This window comes from Bos indicus, chromosome 29 (assembly GCF_029378745.1).
Source record: "Bos indicus isolate NIAB-ARS_2022 breed Sahiwal x Tharparkar chromosome 29, NIAB-ARS_B.indTharparkar_mat_pri_1.0, whole genome shotgun sequence".
Classification (NCBI taxonomy): domain Eukaryota; kingdom Metazoa; phylum Chordata; class Mammalia; order Artiodactyla; family Bovidae; genus Bos; species Bos indicus.
The window spans coordinates 44,655,025-44,679,034 of record NC_091788.1 but is presented as its reverse complement, the minus strand read 5'-3'; the positions used below and the strand labels follow the sequence as shown (position 1 = coordinate 44,679,034).

General features: G+C 49.2%; 2 protein-coding genes across 3 annotated transcripts in view; both read right to left on the bottom strand.

Annotated features, from left to right (window-relative positions):
• Positions 1-8,278, bottom strand: part of PACS1 (phosphofurin acidic cluster sorting protein 1) — a 150,223-nt gene extending 141,945 nt beyond the window's left edge. Inside the window, exon 1 of the mRNA XM_070783162.1 lies at positions 7,788-8,278. Coding sequence (XP_070639263.1) covers positions 7,788-8,140 — 353 coding nt within the window. The 5' untranslated portion in view covers positions 8,141-8,278. The remainder of the gene's footprint in view (positions 1-7,787) is intronic.
• A 1,497-nt stretch (positions 8,279-9,775) lies between these two features.
• On the bottom strand, positions 9,776-23,403 carry SF3B2 (splicing factor 3b subunit 2). Of its 2 annotated transcripts, none has more exons than XM_019955034.2 (22): positions 23,233-23,403; positions 23,015-23,061; positions 22,648-22,725; positions 21,299-21,547; positions 21,035-21,085; positions 19,710-19,827; positions 19,303-19,403; positions 18,857-18,953; positions 18,612-18,703; positions 17,880-18,095; positions 17,631-17,768; positions 17,364-17,444; positions 16,952-17,179; positions 15,985-16,134; positions 15,249-15,338; positions 15,029-15,136; positions 14,170-14,277; positions 13,739-13,881; positions 13,545-13,646; positions 10,621-10,720; positions 10,331-10,516; positions 9,776-10,011 (listed from the first exon to the last, which is right to left on the bottom strand). In XM_019955034.2, exons 1-22 carry the CDS (start codon positions 23,363-23,365, stop codon positions 9,940-9,942), a joined length of 2,688 nt encoding a protein of 895 aa, XP_019810593.1. In that variant the 5' UTR covers positions 23,366-23,403; the 3' UTR covers positions 9,776-9,939. The 2 variants fall into 2 exon arrangements, with proteins under 2 accessions (XP_019810593.1, XP_070639267.1); XM_070783166.1 differs by having other exon boundaries at positions 23,015-23,064; positions 23,233-23,401.
• Between the last annotated feature and the right edge of the window lie 607 nt (positions 23,404-24,010).

Genomic DNA, 24,010 nt, shown 5'->3' with positions numbered 1-24,010 from the left:
GCAGTCAGACAGGACTTAGCAACTAAACAATAAACTTATCTTTGCCCAGCAGATTGTACACTTTATGAGATAAAGGATTTTGCTTGTGGCACATACTGGCTGGTCTACAAGCATCTGTTAAATGAATGAACTGGGGAGAGTATGAACAGGAGAGTGACATGATCTGATTTTCATTTTAAAATATCGCTTTGAACTGCGGCTAGTGATTACCTTCTGGGAGGAGACCAGGGTGGCAGAGGACGGGGAAATTTACAAACAAGGACACTAGACGTGCTTTCTGGGCACTGGAAATCAGAGACAGGGGAAGAAAAGGCTACAATCTAACCCCTGAAGCCATTTGGTGTTTTCAAACAACAGAGAGGAAAAGGTCCGTGAGGAGGGACCAAATAAATGACAACTGATGTCCTAAGCCTTTTGTGTTTTTCTAAACTATTTAAACCACTACAAAGAATCTCTGTCTCACTTGTAACAAGAGGAACAAAAGGAAGCTCAAAGCCAGACACATACACAGACAGACACACAGAGTTTTGGAGAAAAACTGTAAAGAAAAAACACTTTCCTACATCTAAGAACAATAACCAGGCTAACTTTCCTCAGGGACAATTAAGATTCCACTTAGCACATCCAAACTGTTAGCTGGGCGGCGGGGGGGATCTTGCTCAGAACAAGGCTCTGAGAGGCAGACTGCTGTCCACAGGAGGTGGCAGACTAAGAGAGGAGCAGACACTGTAACAGGGACCAAGTTTTATTTAATTTTTTTTAACAAGGATGCCTTGGACTTCAGTCCACCAGGCTCCTCTGTCCATGAGATTTTCCAGGCAAGGATATTGCAGTGGGTTGCCATTTCCTTCTCCAAGGGACCAAGTTTTAAAACATCACTCCTTTCACACCCACCTATATCCCCGCCCACCTATATCCGCACTGGGTCACTAAAAAAACACCCAGGGTAGAGCACTCACACTGGACATGTTTACTACCTGTCTCCCTCCACTAGAATGCTCACACTAGGAGAGAACGGACTTTGTCTATTACCTGATCTCACAGTGTAATTTCTAAGAGGTACGTTATAGTTCTAAAAAAACTTCTGCCAACATCATCTCTGGATGCTACAAGTGCCTCTCCTTACAGAACTGAAAGTGCTGAATGGATGAATGAAACACAGGTTCATCCAGGAGTTGTGGAGCATCATCACTTCTAAGGGGAGAAGAGGAAGAACAGTACTTGGGGGCAGAAAAATTGGCAAAGCTATCACTCAACTCCAATATCAGTGCCCCCTCCTCACCTGTGCCTCGCCACCCATCACCACGAAGAGGGCAGAGGGCAAAGCGCTCTCCAGTCACCATTTTTGTTATCAATAAAGATGAACAAGCAACTCTAGAACCAAGAAAGGAGGGTGAGGAGTAGAGTGGAATCTCAGCCCCCACCACCATGCCTCAACTATCCAACCTTTTTTTCACAGCTTTATTGTGATATAAAATGTGTAAGTTTCCCTCCTCTGACATACGTGTACAACTGAGTACAGTTGACACGTATCTTTAGATATTTATTTATTTTAAAAATATTTAAAGTATTTATTCATTTGGCTGCAGTGGATTTTAGTTGTGGCATGTGGGATCTAGATCCCCGACCAGGGATCAAACCCAGGCTCCCTGCATTGGGAGCTCAAAGTCTTAGCCACTGGACCACCAGGCAAGTCCCTAAACATCTATTTTTAAAACAACATTTACTGGTCTTTTCTGTAATATGTGTTTATTACAGAAAGTCTGGAAATCACCAAAAAATATACAAGCACAGAAATTAGTATCACACATAATCCTACCAACTAAAAACCATTCTGGAGTTAATGCCTCCAGACAGTCTTCTCTGTAGATATTGACTAAGACCTAAAATTGTGAGAAACAAATGGACAAGGAAGCATCAGGAAGCAAATTCTCTCCAGGAGGAAGCAAGCTGAGTACAAGGTAAAAACGTTTAAAGAGGGGAAACTAACAAAAGAAAACTAATGGGTCCTTGGAAGAGAGAAGAAAAGGGACATTTTAAAATAACTTGAAGAGGACAGACTGAGGACTCAGTCTAATTAAACAAATAAGGAGAGACCATAAATATGGCAGCCACCAGCCACAGGTGACTGCTATGACACGAAATGTGGGCAGTACAATGAAGGAAGAGGATTTTAAATTTCACTCAATTTCAATTAATATTAAGTAGCCACACGTGGCTAGTTGGCTAGCTGTATTGAACAGCACAGCTTTAAAGAGAAAATAGCCTATGATCTTAAGACATAATTGAATGTCAAATGAAATGTTTTAAGTAACTGTCTTCTGGAAGATGTAAAAGCTAAGCAATAATACATCATCACTGACTGGCCTTCTCCATGGCGCTACCCAAGGCAGAGGCCAGGCACCGGTCTGCCTAAGTGGCTCCCTGAGCTGTGACTACAGCTCTTCTCCAGTTTGTAATAACATAAAAGGGAAAGCAGGTCCAGCAGGCTTTCTCATCAGATCGCTGCCCTGTGAATGAATGCAGAGGTGGCGCCCGGGCACACACGTTGCTTCTCTAAAATCCTCCCAAGTTTTGCTGGTTATTCCTCTAACTAGGCCTAAAGAAGGGAGGATTCTGTCAGGGCTCGCCAGTCTAGAACCCAACCACCTTGCTCAAGGCCAGCCCCATGGCCAACTTCAAGCTCCTGTCCTTTCTCCAGAGCCCTTAATACCACTCCAAACTCACAATGGAAGAAGACCCAACTCTTGCCATCATTCCCACAGCTTCCTTGTTTTCTCAAAGTGCTCCCAGAATGTGACACCACAGATTCAAGCCAAGTTGACTGCAAATTTCAGAGGACCTACTGAGCCTTCCAGTCCAGGCCAAAACAGGACAAGCCTCTCGGAATGAAGCAGTAAAAACACACAGCCCCAGCACTTTCTGGCTGGCACCTTCCTCATGCACACAGAGATGGTACCAGAAGTAAGAACAGCAGCAGCTTATTGGCTCAGCTAAGAAACTGGAAATCTAGTTTAAAAGGAAATCACATAACCACTCATGTGTCCAAAAGATCTGTAAATCAATACATGTAAAACGGACTCTGTGAAAGTCATTCTGTCTCTGACTTAAGGAATCTGAGCTTCCGCAGGGACGGTGGATAATATTACCGCGATAGAGAGGCTATTGTATTACAACACTCACAATGTGAAATTCAAATCTTCTAAGGTACAGATACACTTTTCAGACTTTCAGTGCTAGGGAAATAATAGAAATTTCACCAGGTCTCTCTTTGATCAATTACATTTAGTTTATATCTATCATTTAAGAAGTACTTTCTCCTGTAGACCTATAGGCCCTATTTTATCAACTGTTTCTTTTTCTTTTTCTCTATCTTTCAGCCATACCACGAACCATGTGGGAGCCATGTGGGAACCATGCGTTCCCCCACCAGGAATCGAACTCATGCCCCCTGTAGGGGAGGTGTGCTGTCATAACCCCTAGATCACCAGCGAAGACCCTATTCTTATTTTACATTTATTTCACCCACATATTAAAATGGATAGTAAGTAAAAGTATTACCAATCAACAGATCAAAACACCAAGGCATTGGAGAATTTGCCCCAGCACACAGGAAGAACAGCAGCAGTATATCCTGGCTTGCCTAGAGCTTTCATGCTTAGAGGGGCAACTGGCCTCAAGGGCCTTCATGAAATCAACACTTCTACTGCAAGTTGGCCAGTGACGCCAACTCGGCCATGGTCACATCCTTTTTTTTCTAAATGTGGTCTAAACGAGAAGTGACTGATAACCACTGAGCTCCTTCCCTAAGCATACATACAGATAAGAATATGCAAATATGCTCTGGGCTCAAAGACAAATGTGATACAGTTCCTGAGTGATACAGCAGAGCACATGTTGTCCCCTCAGTCAGTTTGACACTACAGAAAGAATTCAGTACACTTATGAAATTTAATCATCTTTCTGTCTCTACTTACACAACTCAAAAAGAGGAAAGAACATGAGGGGAAACGTCACCATACAAACAGCATAGAGAAGGGATCAATGAGACGCTAAAACCCTTCTTGTGACATCAAGCTACTTGCCACCTGGTGCCGACGATGATGCTAAGTGTGAAGTGGTGCCGACTTTAAAAGCTGTGAATTTCATAAAGGAACTGTTATAACTGACCTCCCCACTGATTGTTGTTCTTTAATCACTAAGTCATATCCAACGCTTTATGACTCCATGGACTGTAGCCTGCCAGGCTCCTCTGTCCAAGGGATTTCCCAGCAAGAACACTGGGTTGCCATTTCCTTCTCCAGGGGATCTTTCTGATGCAAGGATCGAACCCAAGTCTCCTGCACTGGCAGGCGGATTCTTTGCCACTGAGCCATCAGGGAAGTCCAGAATCTTAACAGCCAATTATATTTCACAATGATTACCTCTGGGGAGTAAGAACAGACATAGGGGCTTTCCTTTACAATTTTCATCTTTCTGTACTGCTTGAATTTCTAATCATGGACATGTATTAATCTTTTTATTTTAAGCCACAGAGAAGTCATATACAACATAAGAAACATGGTCAGTACCACTGCAGTAAGTTTGTATGGGGACAGATGGTTACTGACGTAGGACGATCATTTTGTAATGTATGCAAATATCAAATCACCATGCAGTACATCTGAAACTAACATAACATTGCCCATCAACTATATTTCAGTGAAAATTTTGAAATTCCAGGTGAGAAGAATAAAAATCTACTGATTTTTTTTTTTGGAAAAAACATCTTTTTATTATAAAAAATACTGATAAAAAATGATAATGAATAGAACAGCTTTAGTTATTTTTAAAGCCAACTACAGATATGCTCTTCATTCATGAAAAAAAATACTGTGGATTCTGAAAGAATTTAGTAGCTGTTAAGTCAAAGCACCTACTTGACAAACAATTTTATTTAAACATCTGATAAAGGGAAAGCTTTTTTTTTCCTTCCCCAAAAGTACATTATATTTCTACAGGGATCAAGAAAAGGAGCATGACATTCCCTGCGCTCAGCTTTTCAACTCTCTTCTCCACACCAGGCAGAGGATGACGTTTTCACAAGACTGAATCCCATGACATTTCATACATACCTAACCTTGGGTCAAACAATCACACTGACATTTCTCAAGTGCACATAAATCACACGTTTATGTCTCATTGAGCTTCACGAGATGAGAATGTTAATTCAAGGTGAAATACAGAGTGCAGACTGCCAATACACCCTCAACAACGTGAACAAGTATACCAAGGGACCTCAAACTAACTGGATGGCTCTAATAACGGGGAGGGCTAAGAGCAGGCCATTTTCTCCCCACAGGGTGTTATTTTCCATCCTGCAGATAAAACAACACGCTCCAAAGAGCACAAGTGTTCCACCAGGAGCTGGGAGGCACAAGGGTGACGAGTGAAAAACAAAGTCAGAGCAGGACAGCTGACAGTCCCAAGGATTGCTGAGTAGACATGACATGACTGCATGCTCCCTGCAGGTGACAGCAACAAGCCAGCCTGAGGCTCTCACACCACGCCAACATAATAATTCCTGATTTCATCAGGATGCCTAGCCGTTTCTTGGGCGAAAAATTTATTCTCTGGACCTCTCGGTGACCAATATGGACAGACTGGAAATCAACAGCCATCGGTGATTTTATTTATCCTCCTTGCTGGCAGAGCAGCTTCTTGTCAGTAAGCTTATGCCTTTTCCATCTAACAAGCTAGAGAAGGCAGCTGTCCAAATGTCACCAAACGTAGTGATAGATGTGAAGGAAGGACAGGCAAGCCTGAATTACTCACACTGGACCCAGGGAGGAAGGGACTCAGTGCTCGTGTATTTGAAAGAAGTAGATGAGGCTATTTCAGCTATAGATGGGCCTGCACAGAAAGAGAAAGGCAGGCCTGCTTAGGACCAGGAGGGGTAAGCCACCACATACTGAACTCCTCGTTGAGTCTGGTGTGTGTTAGGGTGTTGGCCAAACCAAAGCAATCTGGTGTGGCTCGCGACTGCCCTGAAGAAAGGACAGAGAAAAAAGAAAGTAAAATCAGTGAAGCGAATGCTGAAACACAGGGACACCAAGAGCAGAGGGGGGCTGATGGAAAACAATCCAGCATTATCTAAAAACATTCCAGATGTATATCCTTCCAACCGCAACTCCACCCCTACACACAAAGACATCCTAAAGAAACTTTTGCGAGAAGCGCCAAGAGTCCTGGACAAAAATATTTATAGCATTACTGTTCGTGTTAACAAACAGGAAACAACCAAATGTTCATCAAAAGGAGATTTACGGTATATTCGTACTGTGAAATTCTTACCCCTTAGGGAAAATGTTTCGAGTTACCATACAGCATCGATGATTCTCACAAACAATGTTGAGTTCACACACACACACACACACACACAAATAGGTCACAGAACACATACATTATGAGAGCATTTATATAAACTTCCCAAAACATTCACAACGAAAAAACATTGTCTAGAGACGCACATACGTAGTAAAACTAATTTTAAAAGACCGGGAAATGAGGGACACACAATTCAGAATAATGTTTACCTTTGTAGGGGGAAGCAGGGGACGTGGCTGGGAAGAGGCACCCAGGGCTCCAACGCAACTCTAATGCTCTTTCTCAAGCTGAGTCAAGGACAGAGATGTGCTTCTTGTCATTTTTTTTATTTTAAAGTCCTCTCTAGGACATACATCATTTTGTATGCATGAAACAATTCAAAATAGAAGGGGGCTGGAGAAAAATGAGAGTTGAAGATGTAACCAAGCCATGCTCCCTAACCCCCACTTACATGTCCATCTGCCCAAGATGGGGCTTCCAGAGTGAGGAGCAAGTCACACTCCAAGACAGCAGAATCAACTCGGTTTAGAGGTGACAGGAAAAAAGACCACCTTCAGGCACTTCTCTGGGCTTCCTGGGTGAAACCAACTCCACAGTGTCTAGTCAAGGGGTAAGCTATGAGACACTGCACACTGTCCCCAAAGTGCGTGAGAAGACTGCCTTGTCCATACAGAAACAGAAAACAGCCCAACTCAGGTACATTTTGCCAATGGAAAGTCCCCATATGGTTCCAACAGACAGAGGAATAGATTGCAGTTAGGAACATGTGGCCCTGCAGGGCTAGGAGAATATGTGACCGGTTACTGGGGGTGCGGAGGAGAGGATGAAAAATACACTTGAAAACACAGTATATAGGACTTTTCCAAGACCATAAAAGCCCAGACAGAATGTGTGTATTTGGAGTACAAATGGATGTGTGTTTTGAACACAAACTAGAAGCCCTAAGGGTTACCATATGGGCTTTACCTGGCAGAAGATGACAACCAAGTTTGGCACATGCCAAGTATATTGGGAAATAATAATATCTAGAGAGATCTACACCACATCCATGTAACACAGGTACAGCCCACGGGCGCTGGCGAGGCAGGGAAAAAAGTCTGTGACTTTCACGGGGAAACGGACAGGAAGGCCGGATTCTGTCAGAAGGCCCAGGGCAGAGAATGCAGTGGGCCCCGCTCTGGGAGGGCAAGAGGGTGGTCCCGGCCCGAGACCGAAGGCGGGCATGCCAGAGGAGGGCGGGGTCCCCTCGGGAGGAGTCCCCGGGAGGCTGGGCAGGGACGCAGCGAGGCAGCCGAGGGGGAATCCAGGGCCGGGGCGCCCCCCTTGGCCGACGGGACGGGGAGGAATAGGAAGGCGGGGGCCTGTCACAGCCCCGGCTGGGCGGTCCCCGAGGGCCTGGTCGCCCCCCGCCCGCCGCTCACCTGGGCACGCAGCTGGACGAGCTCCGGTCCACCTCCCAGGTGGCGTACAGGTTCATCTGCACGGGGGCGGGGGTGCGGCCTGGCCCCGGGCCGCCGGGAGTCGCGGAGCCCGAGGCCACCGCGACGGCCATGGAGGTGGAGGTGGACGAGGACGAGGACGAGGCGGCCGCCGCCGAGGTGGACGAGGACGACGAGGTGGCCTGGGCCAGCTTGGGGGGCGTCGGCTGCTGCGGCGGCGGCTGCTGCTGCTGCGGCGGCGGCTGCGGCGGGGATTGGGCGACCCCGGAGCCCCGCTGGCCGCTGCCGCCCCCGGCGCCTCCGGGACCACCGCCCGGCCCTCCGCGTTCCGCCATGGCCCGGCCGGGGGCGGGGAGGCGCGGGGGTTACGGGGATCGAGGCGACGGCCGCGAGGACCGCCCAGGCTTCTCCCGCGGCGGCGGCGGGGGCTCGATTCGTCTGCTCAGCCCGCCCGCTCGAGCGCGCGAGCGCGAGCTGCACGCACGCGCGAGGCCTCGCGGCGCGCGGTCCTCGCGCTCGCCCGCCGCTGCCTGTTGCGGCTCGCGCCGCCGAGACACTGGGTGGGCGTGTCCGGGGAGAGGGCGGGGAGCCCCGGCCCGCGGCCGCCCCACCCAGCGCCCGGGGGCGGGACCGCGCTCGGGCGCGCGCGCCCCTCGCTCCTCGGGGGAGGGGGTCGGAGGCTTGGCGCCCTCCGCCGGGTCCTATCCTTAAATTCGCGGCCGGGCGGCAGCCCGCTGAACCTCGCCGCCCATTTCTCTCCCCTCTCCTTTTCCGCGGTGGCAGCAGAGCCAAGCGGAAACTCCGCTTTTCCGGGGCGCGGTCCCGGCCCGGAGAGGGCTGCCGCGGGAGCGCGCCTCGGCCCCTCGGGTGTGTAGACCTGAGGCCCGACCCGCCGCCTTCCCAAACCCGCTTTCCGACCGCCGACTTCACACCAGCCCTGCGGCTCCTGGGGGCTTCTTCGCCACGACCAGCAAAGGGCACGATGGGGACCCGGTGGTGGACTGGACGCTTCTGGGCCGGGCAGTTTCCGCCTCTTCTCCCCAGTGTGGTCAGGGGCTCAAGGACCTAGAGTCCAAAAAGCCTTTGGCACGTTCTAAAGCTAAGCCCTGATTTTCTGACCGCGATGTCCCCCTCCTAAAGAACTATTAAGAGTCCCAAGTCCCCACCTCTGCCCTCAATTTCTTATACTTGTAATGTTTTTCTGCCTCATCACTTAACTATATTTCTACAATCCTATTCCTTCTGAGGTCTTACTCAACTGCCTTATCCTCCCCAGAGTCACCCACACTCCCCGCTCCAGGAAGCATCTGGAAGCCTCCCGCATGGCAGCTCCTCAGATGGTGCACTTACCACCACCATGAGTGGTACAGCAGCACTGTGTGACTTCTCTCCCCAGTGCTTGGCAACTGCCGGTGGGACCCATGGGTCCACCCAGTCCTGCCTGTCGGAAAGACTTCCAGGGACACAGGGGACTACAGCCTAGGAAAGCAGCCCCCAACCACGCCCCCACCTGCAAAACCTAGAGATGGCTGATGAAACCACCCAGGGGCTCATATGGACTCAGGACAATCTAGAGGTTTTGAGCTGCGTTCTCTCCCAGGTGAGGACCTGGACTCTTGGCCACAAGGTCTGTTAAAAGGCCTGACCTGGCCTACTTCCCAAGCCCACTGCACTTCCTCAGCCCAGCTGGGCACTAAGCTGGCTATTTTTAGTCCCCAAGGACACACTAGTAAGGTCAAACCAGACGTGGAGGTCCTTCCTCCAGAGCCTTCCTACAAAAGCGGGCAGTGGTTTAAAAAAAAAAAGTCTCAGAGTGGCTTTAGCTTCATCACCAGTCTCAACTGTAACATCTGCTCCAGGTGCCCACCCCCAGACACTGGACCACTTTAGGCCACAGAAAATGGCTGTTTTCATCCTTTTGCGGAAGGGGACTAAAAGAGGGAGGATCAGGAGTGTTACATATTCATCTCTTTCCTTGGGAAACAGCTTTATTTACAAAACAGGTCTAAAATAAGAACCTGAAAACAACAAGGCCTTGGGAATAGCAGGAGAGCTGGTTCTTCGGGCCCAAGTGTGAAGCAGCCCAGATGTCCAGGCAAAGGGCTTTAAAGAAGGCCAGGTGTAAGACAGGGGCCTAAAATTTGAACTCCTTATATTTCTTGCTGCCACCACGGCTGTCCTGGGGCTGAGCTTTCCGTTTCTTTTGCTGTAGGAGAGAGAGAAAAACAGGTCACAACAGGTTAAATAACCCGCTGATTCCCCAAAACAAGGGTGGGCAGCCTGATGTGGCTACATACATCTGTGGGAAAAGTCTAGAAACTGGAACCCTCAGACTGAGACGAGTTCCTTCCCCTCCCTGTGTCTCAGCTTCATCGACCTTAAAGAGGGCAGCCCACCAGAGGATTCCAAAGGTTCCCAGCACCCAGGAAGCTCAGGGCAGTAGGCACTGCGTCCTCCCTTCCTCTCACCACTAGAGGACACCACCCCAAGGGGAAAGGCAGCCCTGGTCCTGTGTGAGCGCCTACCTTCTGCTTGGCAGCATGCTCAGCCACCATGTCACTAAAGTCTTCTTTCTCCACTTGTGCCTGCTGCTCCCGCACGTGCTCCTCATACTTCTGGGTCATGGCCATGGGATCTAGCTCCAACTCTTCGGGTGCCAGGGCCACTTCCACACCCTGCAGCTCGGGCGCAGGGCCCTTCCGACTCATAACCTGAAAAAGAAATCAGAGCACTGTCTTCTCCAGAGCGAGGCTAGGAAGCTGGAGCTCCTGCCCACGTTCCCAGCCCCCTGAGGCAGTGTCCTCCAAGTGCTCACAGTGGACATGTCATAGATGTGGGTTGAGCCCATCATGGCGCCCCCTACAGTGGCCGTTCTCTTCTCTGGCAACACAGTGAACAGCTGAGGCGTCTCACTTCTGTGAAGGACAAGGAGGCAAACAAGGGGGTCAACCTCAAAAAGAAAGGACGAAAGGGTCTCCAGAAGGGACAACAAAAGGAACAAGGGCAACGCCCCCACTGAGCTCCACTGAGCTCCCCCGAGAGATTCCAAGACACCCAGGGGAAAAATAATGTCTGAGCTGCCTCTACAGATCATGGAGATCCATGAGATGAAAAAGTGTCACCTATTTCAAGAATTTTACTCGAAAAACAAAGAGCAAATATACCAGTATCAACCCAGACCATGACTTCTTCCCCATCCCCTCCCCGGAAGAGGTGAAAATCCATCCTCACTAAGCAGCCAGCCATAAACAGAGATTTCAGATCCTGTCACTCCTCTGCCCAAAATCCTCTGCGGCTCCTAATCATTATTTGAATAAACCCAAACTCATCCCCGTGACCTAAAAGTTTCATAATCTGGCCCCTTATTTAATCCCTGCTCATTAGGTCCTAGCCCCAGTACCCTTTCTTTTTCTTCCTTGAATATACAAAACTTGAGACTTCTGCTTCTGGACAAGGAGTAATAGGGACCAGATTTACCCTCCCACCTAACAATCAAAAACTGGATAAAATACATGAAACAGTGGTTTTCAAGTCACTGGACATGAGCAACAAAGGAGATTCCTGAGAGACAGGAAACAAGTGAGGTGGTTCCTACTGCACTGAGAGTCTCCAGGCTACAGAACAAGGAGGGGAAGCTCCTTGTAGAGCCCCGAGGACTCCAGGAGTTGAAGGGGTGAAGCTGGAGATTCAGAGAAACCAAGGAGACTAGAGATCACAGGACAGAGGACCTAAAAAGAAAAAGCAGAGACTCGAGAACTCAAGAGACCTGCAGAGAACCCCCTCCAGACCTCAGTTCTCAGGTGAGGACTGTGTGGGAGGAAAGTACCAAGGCCAGAGAAGAACCACCGGAAGGCCCTGGGAGTTACACACATGCCTGCTCTTCCCTCAGGTCTGGGAGCAGGGCCTGGTCAACAGGATACAGCGCACAGTACAGGGCCTCGTGCCTCAGCAGTGGAGGACTGAGCACTGCTTCAGTCCTGCCTAAGGAACCTAAGAGCAGGACCTGAAAGGATCTAACTGTTTCCAAGCACCTTAACTGTAGTAACCCTGCACAAAACTGAAGATTTATAGGAACCTTAACCTGACAAGGTACATTTCACAACCTCAGTAAAAAATTACCAAATAGACAAAGAGGCATGAAAATACAGTTCTTACCAAGGAAAACAATCAGTTCATTTAAACCAACCCAGAACTGGCACAGATGTTAGCGACAGCAAGCCAGTACCTTAAAATGTTATAACAACACGGCACTTCCCTGGTGGTCCAGTGGCTAAGACTCCGCCTTCCCAAGGCAGGAGGCCCAGTTCCACCCTGGTCAAGGAACTAGCTCCCACATACCCGCATCTAAGAATCTGCATACCACAACTAAAGATCCACATGCCCCAATGAAAATCTCATGTGCCACAACTAAGAGCTGGCGCAGCTGAGTAGATAAATGTTTTTCACATATTAGCATAACTGGATTCCATATGTTCAAAAGTCAAAGAAAAGACACAGGAGGTATAAAAAGACCCAAATCACACTGCTAGAGATGAAAACTACACTGGACGGGATTAATGTCAGATTAGAAATAGGAAAAAATACTAGCCAACTTGAAGACACAGGAATAGAAAAATCTCTAAAATGAAATACAAAAAGAAATGAGAAAAATTTTAAATAAACAGAGTCATTAGTGAGCAGCAAGGACAACTTCAAGAAATCTAGTAGATGTATAATTGGAGTTCCCAAAGGAGAGGAGAAAGAGAAAGAAACAGAAAAAATAGAGAAATAACGGCCAGAATTTTTCCAAAATTAATAAAAACTATAACAGCACAGATTTAAGATGTGTAACAAGCCCCAAGTAAAGAAATCCAAAGACAGGAATTCCTTGGTGGTCTAGTGGTGAGGACTCTCTGCTTTCTGGGGCCCAGGGCTCAGGTTCAATGCCTGGTTAGGGATCAAATTCCCCAAACCTCGAGGCAAGGCCAAAAAGAAAACGGAAAAGAAAATAAGAAAAGAAACTATCAAACCATTAAAAGGAAGAAACAAACCCAAAGAAAACTAACGCACGTCATACTGTTCAAAACAGCGATAAAGAGAGAATCCTGAAAGCAGCCAGAGGAAAATGACAAACGCACAGAGGGCCAACGGAAGGTGAAGACAGAGCTCCCGGCAGGACAGGCCAGAAAGACGGCACTCAGAGCAGCACCTTTAAAGCAATCAAAGAAGGAAATACTGCCAGCCTAGAACCCTGTAGCTTGCAAAAAGGAAGGCTACTGCATGGTTATTATTTTTGTTTAAATGGTCAATTATCTCAATTGAAATTTCCATCATAAGAATTGTACATTATTTGAACATTTGAACGTCTCCATTGTTCTTCCATTTGCTCCTGCAATTCCTTCTGCCCCAGCTCTCAGCCCAAATACCTCCTCCTCCGTGGGCCTTCCCAAAGGCTCCCCTACCACCCAACGCCCTCTACACCCCATTATTCAGCCTCCTTCCACTACATGTCCGACCCACATCTGAAACTGTCTTGTTCTCTGACAACCTGTTTACCTCACCTGACTTTTTTTTTCAACTGCTGATGCCCCTGTGCCTAGAGCAGTGCCTGGCACAGAGCTGGGGTTCAATAATTGTTAAAAAAAAAAAAAAGGTAAAAGGCTAGTGCATGGGGGGGGTGTGGACATGGGAGGCAGGAGGAACAAGTCAGCCCGTCTACCTAGAAAACCCTCCCCTCTCAGCCCTGCCTGGCACCCTCACCCGTCCATCGCCTCCTCAATCTTCTTTTTCCTCAATTCAATGAGTTCGGGGGTCTCCATTCCAGCTGGCACTGACGAGAACCCTCCAGGAGTGATGAGGCCACTGTGGAGAGAGATACAAGCTCTGGAGTAGAGACAAGGTCCCCACACACAAACAGACCACTGCGAAGAGGCAGACTCTCCTGCTTCCCCCACCTGTCTGCAGGGGTAATGAAGCCAGTCTCATCTGGCTTATCTTCATCACTTTCCTCCTCTTCCTCTTCTTCTGAAGATTCTTCATCAGATGGCTCTAGCTCCCCCCAAGGGGTCCGATCAATCTCTTCTTCCTCAGTCTTGGTCTGAAAAACACCACTCATTCATTCAACGAATGTTTACTATACATGTATCCTGTGTCAAGTGGCTATAAAAGGGAAAGATTTAAGAGTAAACAGACAGATAATAATCCCTACCCAGAGAGAGCGCCTAGTCTAGTGGAGAGCTTGAGTTATGTCTCAGGGAAACGTATGCCCCTTTCTCAGACTTTGAAACTTCAGAACACACAGCTCTCTGATAATGAAGCTAGAAATCAACTATCTCTGAACTTCATGACCTAAAGTAAGACCAAGATTGCTGGTCATGGCCCATACCTGGAATTCAGCAGCATTGGTTCCAAACACATCCCCGTAGAGGGGTTTCCCGGTCTCATCTACTGGGGGTTTGCCCCAGCCACCAGCATGGTACCCAAAGGAACAGCTCTGCAAGACAGGAAATGCAAATCACTTCCATGCCTGGGCTCCAAGAAACACTGATGCCCGAGAGAAAAGTCATGCTCCAAAGTACAGAATTAACATTTGGGAACTCTGGAGATTATAACTGCAGAGAAAAATCAAATGTTTTAAAGCATTACAAAGCAAAATTAGCAAACAACAAAAATTGGAAGGTAACAGGATGGGAGGTGGGAAGCAGAAAAAATGCTAATAATTTCAGCCTTTGTAGTCATACTCTCTGAAACTGAAAACAGGTACTTCACATGGCTCCAACTTCTTACTGATTTTTCCTAACTTCGGCAAGCTTTTAGAATCTGTTTCTGTTAAGGAACAGAAAATTCTATCTGAAGTTGAACAATTACTTCTTTTGTCTTCACTTTAATGACTCTGTTCATTTTTCTTCCTATTTACTGTTTTATTATTTTAAAATAACGGTAAGTTTAACACCATTCTTGAGATAAAATTTTGTCTGTCTATCCATGTGTATATCAGAGATATCTGGTAACACATTCACCAGATATTAAATTTAATTGGTGAAATGTGGATGGTATGTTTTCTTCTTTGTACTTATCAATTCTGATCGGACATTTTATGCATTTTATGACAAATATCTCAGGGTTTAAAAAAAAATTACTCCTTTAAAAAAAAAACACACATTATAGAATGAGAAAGAAGAAAAAAGTCACCCTCTAGTGAAAATGTAGAGCCAGCTAAGAACGAAAGCAAGGACAGGATTCACCTCAGGGATAGGCGAGTTCAGCCCAGGGATTTTCAGGTTGGGATACGATGGGGGCGGTCCATATCGCTGCATGGCAATCAGCCACGGGGGAGGGACCTTGTGGGCATTCTGCAAAAGAAAGAGCACAGGATACCATCTGGCCAACCATATCCTTTTGTCTCCCTCCCGCCTCAATTAGTAGCCCCTTCTCTTCTTTCCCAGTCGGATAACTGGCACTCACTGGTCCTACTGGCATCCCCAAGGAAATCCTCAGCTCATCAGACAGATCTCCTGGCTTCTTCTCCTTCAGCCGAGTCTCAAACTCCTTCCCCTGAGGAAAAAGCCAAGCATGCGGTACTGTGGACTCCAGACACATGCGGGGAGGTCAATTGCAAGAGGACATGAGAACAAAGAGAAGTCCCAATCCACAGAGTCCCGGTGGGGGCTGCCATTCCCACTCTGACTCTCATCAGTTCTTTCCCTGGCTACAGTAGAGAAAGGAATAAAGGCCAGGAAGGAGGGGGAAAGGCAAGACTCCCAGCGCAGTCATTAACCCACTATGAGAACATGGCCAAGTTCAAGGACTGGCTTTCTCATCTGCTAAATGAAGGCATTTGAGAAGATCCAAGGTCCTTCCACCTCAAAACTTCCAAGATACCATGGCGATGAAATATGTTAAAGCTCAAAAAGAAAAAAAATTTTCCCTATCCCAATACAAAGTGTATCTAAAAAGCACCCGCCCTTGGCCCCTCTATTCCCAAATCACCCACCATCAACAACGATCACCTCAAAAACACGATCTGCATATCCCCTTCAGAGGACCACCTTATTCCAATTCCATCCCATCCAAAGGGAGTTGATGGACAATGCAAAGGCTGGGGGGAGGGGGCACCATACCTGCTTCCAGAGCCCTTCTGACCCAGAGTGACACAGCCATGACCAAAGGCCCAATGTTGCCTCCCTGCCCCCTCCCGAACCTCATAGTACAGGTCCCCATGGATGGTCAGCTTTGGCTTGGTCTGCCACTTGAAGAAGGCATCGTGCAGTTTCTGGTAGTCAATGTCGATCTTCCCCATCTTGGGCCGAACCTTCTCTCGCATTTTTGACTTCATAGTTTTCTGTTCTTCCTGTGGAGAATGCCAGAAGACACACCATAAAAGGTATGCAGCAAGTTCGACTCTTGGCAGGCCCAAATCCCTACTCCCAAAAGAGACAGAGGGAAACCTCATTTATCTCATCACAGAAGCCACCAAAATCCTTCCTGTTCAAGTCCCTCAAAATGTGATCCACATTGAACAAAACAGATGTAACATATGAAATCACCCTCAGCTATGTATGTTAAATATTTGAAAGCCATCTGATCAATAGACTGACCTCATCAGTTGCCTCTGCAGAAAAGTAGGTGACAAGAGTCTACCTCGGAGGCAGGCTTTGCACCATGTACTTTGGTACCTCCTGAATCTGCGCACTACACACAAAAATACTCTAATGACCTAACCAGAGTATTTAATCAAAATGTTTGAATTTAGGAAGTTAAACAATCAGCATACATTTCTAGTCTCAAGGGCATCAGTTCACACAGCAGGCAGAGAGCTATAAACAGCCAAAAGCAACCTGCAGAAGGAGTCACGGTGTGTGGCTCAGAGCTTGCAAAGTGCAGGCAGGCAGGAGGACAGGGAGACAAAGGGGCAAACAGAGCCGCAAGGAACCAGCAGTCTCAGCGGGGGCAGGGAGCCAGCTGAGCAGAGAGGTGAGGTCTGACTTTCAGGAGCTGTCCTTCCCCTCCTGTCTTCCCAGCCCTCTTGTGTCCTATGCAGTGCTGACGTCTAAACTAAAGGATCAACGATCAGACAGTTAACGTGGAGGGGGGTTTGGGAGCCAGATACAATTCTGAAGCAGATGGCAGCTAAGGAGTGCAGCTCTGAGCGCCAGCCAGGCCCTCACCTTCTCCTGCAGGGCCTCCCGCATCTCCTGGATGCCTGTGCGTTTGATGAAGTCAGGCAGCTCAAAGGGGGGCTTCTCAATGCCTCGTTTGCCCTGTAGGTACTTGCGCTTGAAACACCAGTGGCGTGGCACAGGCACGGAATTCCGTGTGGCCTTGAGGTGAACCAAGAGCTTGGGGTCCTGCGCGGTCACATCGTGCATCTCGACAACGTCGGGCCGAGCCACGAGCTGGAAATACAGCAGCATCCCTCTGCAGAGTCCGAGCTTCTCAGACCTAAAGCTGCCCTGCCTTCCCTTCCTCTAGAGGGCCCATCCTGGGCCTCCTTCAAAGCCCTCCTCCCCACACCCTGGAGGTTCCCAGAGCTCCTGGGCTCCAGGGCCCGCAGAAGCGCCTCAGCCTCTCAGCCCTCACCTGCTTGAGCTCAGCCACGGTGAAGCGGTTCATTCGGCGCAGCTTCTTCTTGGACAGTTTGGGGGCTTCCGGCTTCTTTTCCTAGAGCAGAACAATCCTCTCTTGTGAGCGGGACTCTTAGGTGATATGAGACCTCCCAGCTTACCCTGAAACTTAAGCTACCAAAGGGCTTCTCCCCTGCAAGAGGTCACCACGGTCCCTTGCAGGATGCATCGTGGCCACTCGCCCCCAGAGCCCTTGTTCCCCCGACAGGGGGCGTGGCCTCACCTGTTCGTCATCGCTGCTGTCATCGTCACTGTCCTTGTGCTCCTCCTCAAAGCCCTTCTTCTTGGGCACCGCAGAGTTCTCCATTTTGTCAAGTTTCTCTGGCTCCTTCTCCTTCTCTTTCTTCACGTCATCAGTGAGCTGAGGAGACAAGACAGCTTGGAACCCCAGCTGAAGCTGGTTCTGAAAAAGACACCCCCTCACCTTGCCTCGGCTCAGCAGTGCCCCTTCCGAGTGCACTGCTCCTTGTACCTTGAAAGCCTCAAAAATCCTCTTGAAGAAGATGAAGTTGGGCTCATAAATCTCAGGCTCTTCAGTCACGTACTCAATTTCCACATCGGCCGCTGGGGATTCCGAGCCCCGAGAGCGGCCGGACTCTTTGTCTCGGTCCCCAGAGCTCTCAGAGGACGCCGCCCGCGCCCGCTGGGGCTTTTTCTTCTTCTTTCGGTTCCGACGCTTCCGATTTTTCTGCCGAAACACGGTAAACCAACTAGGTCAGAGATTCGAAGACCATGCCTGCCTCCCAACCCCTAATCACCTCACCCAATTTTCCCCAAGCAACTGCAAAGAGAGGCCTTGAAGTCAGACCACGAAGTTCAGCCCCTCTCAAACTGTGTGTCTCTGAGTAAAGTACTGCACCTCTCTAAACCTCAACTATTTCAGTTCTAAAATGGAGGCATGCATCACGCTCAGAACTCAAATGATTTAGGCCAATTGAATAAAAAAATATATATCTGTAAGGTGCTCTGGACAAGGAACTGGCATGAGACAGCAGCTACTATTTTTTGGCCTCACTGTACAGCATGTGGAATCTCAGTTTCCCAACCAGGGAGCAAACCATGCCTTCTGCAGTGGAAGCGCAGTCTTAACTGCTGGATCACGAGAAGTCCCAGCAGCTACTAACTATTGAAGATCTGGGACAGGATTCTTTTAGTGGCCAAACCCTCTCTCCAACATCCCTTCCAGATCCAGCTCCCCCCATACCTCCTTCTTGGATACAGACATCGTGTCCTCCTCAGTCTCTGATGCTGAGTGGCCCAGGGACGAGCGAGTGTCTGTTTCCATTTCCTCTTCCTCTGTAAGGGAGGAAGATGGCCATCAATCTCTTCACGGTAACCCCTCTGTCCCCAGAGCCAGTTTCTCTCTTGAATCCTCCTCGGGGGAGGGAGGCGGAAGGCAGACTCAGCCCCAGCTCTGCAGGCTCTGTCCTTGTAGCCCTTAGGACTCACCCTGCTGAGAGTTCATCTCTTCCTGGCGGCTCTCCTTCAGCTGGAGGATTTTTTCCAAAGCCTGGGGAATCTTGGGGCCCACAGAGGGGTCATCCATCTGCCAGAGACAAGCCAGGAAGAGGGGGTGATCATAGGGCCCTTTTTTCTCGACTTCTACTTCTTGGACTTGAAAGGCTGCTGGCCAGGCATTGGGAACTTCAACAGTGGACACCAAGTGGATTCAACTACACCTTAGCATCGAACCCCAGAATCCCACCCTAGAAATGTCTGCCAGACCCGACCGACTTCCTGCCCTACCTGTGTTTTAAGTAAACATGGATCCCCTCCACCAACCAACCCCACCCCCAGAAGTTCTCCCATCTTCTCTCGAGTCCTTCTCTAAAAATCCAGAAATAGTCCCCTTCTAAAACACTCTCCTGTTCCCAGGAAGAACCCTGCAATCTCACCTCTCTGTTTTCATCTCCAGGGGGCGGTGGGGGACCACGAGGCCGAGGAACGGGGGCCCCCATAGGCAGAACAGTGGGAGTGGGGCCCACTGGAGCAGCCACTGAGAGGGGGGAGAAAACATCTAATGTCAGAAGAGTAAGTCACACACTTTAAAACTTACTTCCTTGCTTCAGAGCCAGGGTAATGGTTACTCTTGGGAGGGGAGAAGGGGCTAGAAGGCAAGGAGGACTTCCGGGGTGCTAATAATCTTGTTTCTTGGACCAAGTGCTAGCAGTACAGGTGTGCTCAGTTTGTGAAAATTCACTGAACTGTGCACTTACACTATGTGCACTTTTTTGTGATATACACTTAAGTTTAAAAAGTCCATCACCTTCCTTGCCCTTCCCTTCCATTTTTAGGCTCTTACCTCGAGGACCCAGAGGAGTGCGAACACCAATCTGGCCCATGTCTTGTGGGGGCCGAGGGACAGGGGTGCCCATCTTGGCAATCTCCTGCTGTCGTTCCTGCTCCAGTAACACAGCTGCCTACGAGAGGGAAGTAGGAGCTGGGGACACAGCTCTGGAAATCCACTGGGCAGGCAGCCCCCAGCAAATGCAGCCTTTCAGCCAGGTTAACAGATTATTCAGGTACCAGCACAGATTAATCAGGTACCACCAGCACTCTGATACCCTTGCCACCCCCATGCTTCCACACTCTTGATCTAAATGAAGGAGCCCTCTCAAAACAAAAGAAAACTCTTGGAAATGACACCAAGAAAAACCCAAAGAAAACACTGGTTCCTAATGACTTTTTTTTTTAATATTTAGTAAACACTGCCTATTTTTTTAACAAGATTTTTCTTCCCAAAAGATAAAGTTATTTCTAAGAACAATAAATTATTTTCTTGTACTGACCCCTCAAGATCTACCACAATCTGGGCAAAGACAACACTCTGTAAATATCTCCATGTTTGTTCCTGTCAATGTTTATCTCCTAATACTCCTGAATAACCTAGTGAGTGACAGCTAACACAATGCATCTCAGTAACTGAGGATCTTATGCATCATTCCCTAACTAAATACACATTTGAACTAAATCTGATACAAATGACTAAATTAGCCCAGAATCCTCTCTCCAATGTACCTAAAATGATATCATGTAAGACTAGTAGGGGTCGTGCATGCACGAGTGCCTAGTTGCTCAGTCATGTCTGATTCTGCAACTCCATGGGCTATAGCCTGCCAGGCTCCTCTGGTCCATGGGATTTTTCAAGCACGAATACTGAAGTGGGTTGCCATTTCCTTCTCCAGGGGATCTTCCCGACCCAGGGATCAAACCCCCATCTCCTGTGTCTCCTGCAGGCAGACTCTTTTACCCACTGAGCCATCGGGGAAGCCCAGTAGGGGTCAGGAAATTTCTTCTGTAATGGGCCAGTCACTAAATATTTTAGGCTTTCTGGGTTATTTGTACACTGTTGTAAATTCCTTTCCCCCATCTCCCCAAAACAATCCTTCAAATATATAAAAACCATCCTTACATCACAGGCCATACAAAAACAGGCTATAGTCCACAGATTACCAATTCCTTGGCTACATGAAAGAATTATTTGGGAGATACTGGAACTTAGATGAGGGTGAGGTGATCTCCATGGGAAACCTGAATGGCACTGCTAATTTTAGACAGTCAGCACTAGGAGTGACAGATGATGGATTAGACCATGGGGGTCAAAGGTTAGGATGAGGGAGGCATTACCCGCTTCTGCTGCTCCAAAAGCTCGTGTTCCTTCAGTGAATGATCTCCCTGCTTAAAAAAGAAAATAAGCTCATACCAGTACCAACACCCCACTGGCCAGTCTGCCACAACTCTGCTTCCTGGTCTGCTCTTCCAGCTGAGGCCCCAAAGACTTCGGTCCAGACCTTCCCAGAAGCTGTGGCCCCAGGATCCAGCTCCCCCAGAGGCCCTACTCCCCTTTCAGGACCCTGGTGGGACCCAGGCTCAGGCTGCCACCTGCCCTACCTGCTTGGCACGCTCCTCCTGCTGCATCAGCAATGCCGCCTGCTGCTGCGCCAGCTTCAGCCGCTCTTCCTCAGACAGCGCCACGGGCTCGCCCACCCGCAGAGGAGGAGGCGGCCCCAGGTTTGGCGGGCGGGGTCCAACTGCCATAGGAAAGCCAAGGCCAAGGCCAGGTGGGGGTGGTGGGGGTGGTGGAGGGGGTTGTAGAGGAGGGAGACCCATGGGTGGGGGCGGCATGGGAATCCCCGAGAGCTGTGGGGTAAAAAATAAGACCATTAACTACGAAGCATTTATATAATGGCAAGCATTTGCTGGGGAACTCACATAAGCCTGGTACTGGGATTCAAAGTCAAATGATGCACAATTCTTGCATTCAAGAAAATACTATGGGCTTCCCTGAAGGTCCAGTGGTTAAGAATCCGCTCAATGCAGGGCACATGGGTTTGAGCCCTGCTCTAGGAAGATTCCACGTGCTGCGGGGCAACTAAGCCCATGTGCCACGTGTGCTACAGCTGCTGAAACCCGCATACCCTGGAGCCCGTGCTCTGGAACAAGAGGCCACTGCGAAGGGATGGCCACACACCACGACTAGACAGCTGTCCTGTCCTCACTTCAACTGGAAGGGCCTGCATGCAGCAGTGAAGGCCCAGTGCAGCCACAGACACAAAGGAAGAAAGAAAAGAACACTCTACAGCAGTACCGAAAGAAGAGCATTTTAACTTTGCGGCACCAACTGATGAAAGCTATCAACTCTGCCCCAGAAAAACATCATGAACACAGACTTCACATACAATTTCAGGAGACTCAGGGACACCTCTAAAGGCCTTCTAAAAACTCCTCGTCCCCTCAGAAAATAAAAACCTTCTTATGCCACACATAGAAGTAAGTCCCGGGACCCCAAGTCAGGGCCACTGCTCTACAGAAAAACAATCAAATCCTGGATCAGAAAAGACATGGAAATTGAGAGAATTTGAATAAATAAGACCCAGTGTGCCCCAATGACTGATTAAATATAGACGGCATGAAATTAAATCAGAGAGTAAGCCCTAATTTCTCACTGAATAACATGGGAACTCTGCACAGGGAGGGCAGAGAAGAGAGTGATTACTTCCAGCTGGGGGAGGATTATGTCAGGTTTCCAGATATTTAAGCTGAATCTTAAATGACACATGAAATTTGGAGCTGACACTGAGAAAGGAAGTAAGAATCTGGACGAAGGAAGAACTGAAAAGTTCCCAGTTCTTTCATCAGTGTACCTCCCTGCCCAAAGGGCTAGGTGCATCCCCTGTACGCTCAGAGGAGGGGCTACTCTGAGTAGAAAAGAATCTTATCAAGTTAGACCGTCTCCTTACCTGTGCTGACATAGGAGGAGGAGCAGCTTTGTCCCCATCTTCACCTCTCAGAACGGGACGATTCAGGACGATGCCAGTCTGTGAAAAAGAAAAGACTCTAGGGCAGTCTAAAAGGAGCTGTTGCATGAAACAGCGTTCGCTCTCGTCTATTCAACAGAATTTACCCAGTGACTGTCTGTCAGAGCTCGGAATGGGCTCTGGGGAGAAACGATATATATAAAAGCAATTACAACACAGCAGACAAGAAGCAGCCAAGACCCCACTTGCTGTACCGAGATTCGTAAACAACGAAGACCGAGTTGTAACGGGTCATTAATGCCTCCTGCAAAGGCTCGGCCTATCCTCATGTCCCACTACCAACACTTACTTGGCGAGTGTAAGTCTGCAATCGCTCCACGAGCTCCTCGCGACTCCCTGCTAAGCAAAGCACAGGATCAACGGGGTAGGTCAGGCCGAGCAGGCCAGCCTGCCCAAGTCAGGCCACCGCGGCCAGCCTCCAACCCCCGCCCCCGGGTCTCCGGGGTAACCAGCTCCGCTTCCCCGCAGGCCTGAACTTTCCGGCCCTTGACTTCCCATCCTCCTCACCCTGGATGGGAGCTCCGATCTCTGCTAATTTGGCCTGAAGCTCCTGGGCAGCCCAGGCACCATAGTGCCCAGGAGGCGGCGGCGGCGGGAGCTGCAACTCTCCCTTAGGAGGCTCGGGATGCTCGGCCGCCATCTTAGCCGCAGGAAGGCGCGCGACCAACCCGGAAGCTCCGACCAGCCTCCGGGCCCACTTCCCGGAACTTCCGGTAGGGCCATACGCCACGTCCGCTCGAGGGTTGCCAGGCAGTTCCCATTAGGGCCCACCCCCTGCCGTTCTCCAATGCTCCTTAGGCCGCCTGGTCGCGAAGCCTTCTGGGAGTTGTAGTGCCCAGGTAACGGTCTCTGCGGATCCAAATCCGGGAGAACCGCGGCCGGCGGCGACGCGGGGAACACTGGAGGCCAGAGCCGGGGCGGGGCTGTGGGGAAAGCAGGTCCTGCCCGAAGGGCGTGCTTTCTGCATCTCACTGGCCTCAGCGCAGACCTCCCGCCTTGCGGCGCTACTCCCTGGTTGGACTTGAGAGGCCCAGACGCTTACGTTCTCCAGGGACTCGTTCCCCCGGCGGTCGCGCGCTGTGGGCGCCAAGCGGGAGTTTGCCGCCGATGCCTGTGATAAAACAGTGTCTGATTGTCTGCCCGCCCACCCCTGGCCCAGGCATGGATGAATGAGCTGAAAGGAGATCGGAGACGGGAGCGAAGCCGGCCCTCCGGGCTGAGATCCAGCTGCCGACCTGGGGGAAGGGCCACACTAAAGCCCCTTTTTCCACCTTCCTGGCCGGCT

What these genes read in the sequence shown, in the direction of transcription:
- SF3B2 (XM_070783166.1), bottom strand. Translation starts at nt 23,365, where the DNA reads ATGGCGGCCGAGCATCCCGAGCCTCCTAAGGGAGAGTTGCAGCTCCCG. An exon ending in AGGAGGAGCGTGCCAAGCAG is followed by an intron (nt 21,086 to 21,298) that starts GTAGGGCAGGTG and finishes TTCTTTTTTAAG; the next exon opens with CAGGGAGATCATTCACTGAA. An exon ending in CTGGAGATGAAAACAGAGAG is followed by an intron (nt 18,954 to 19,302) that starts GTGAGATTGCAG and finishes TGTCTCTGGCAG; the next exon opens with ATGGATGACCCCTCTGTGGG.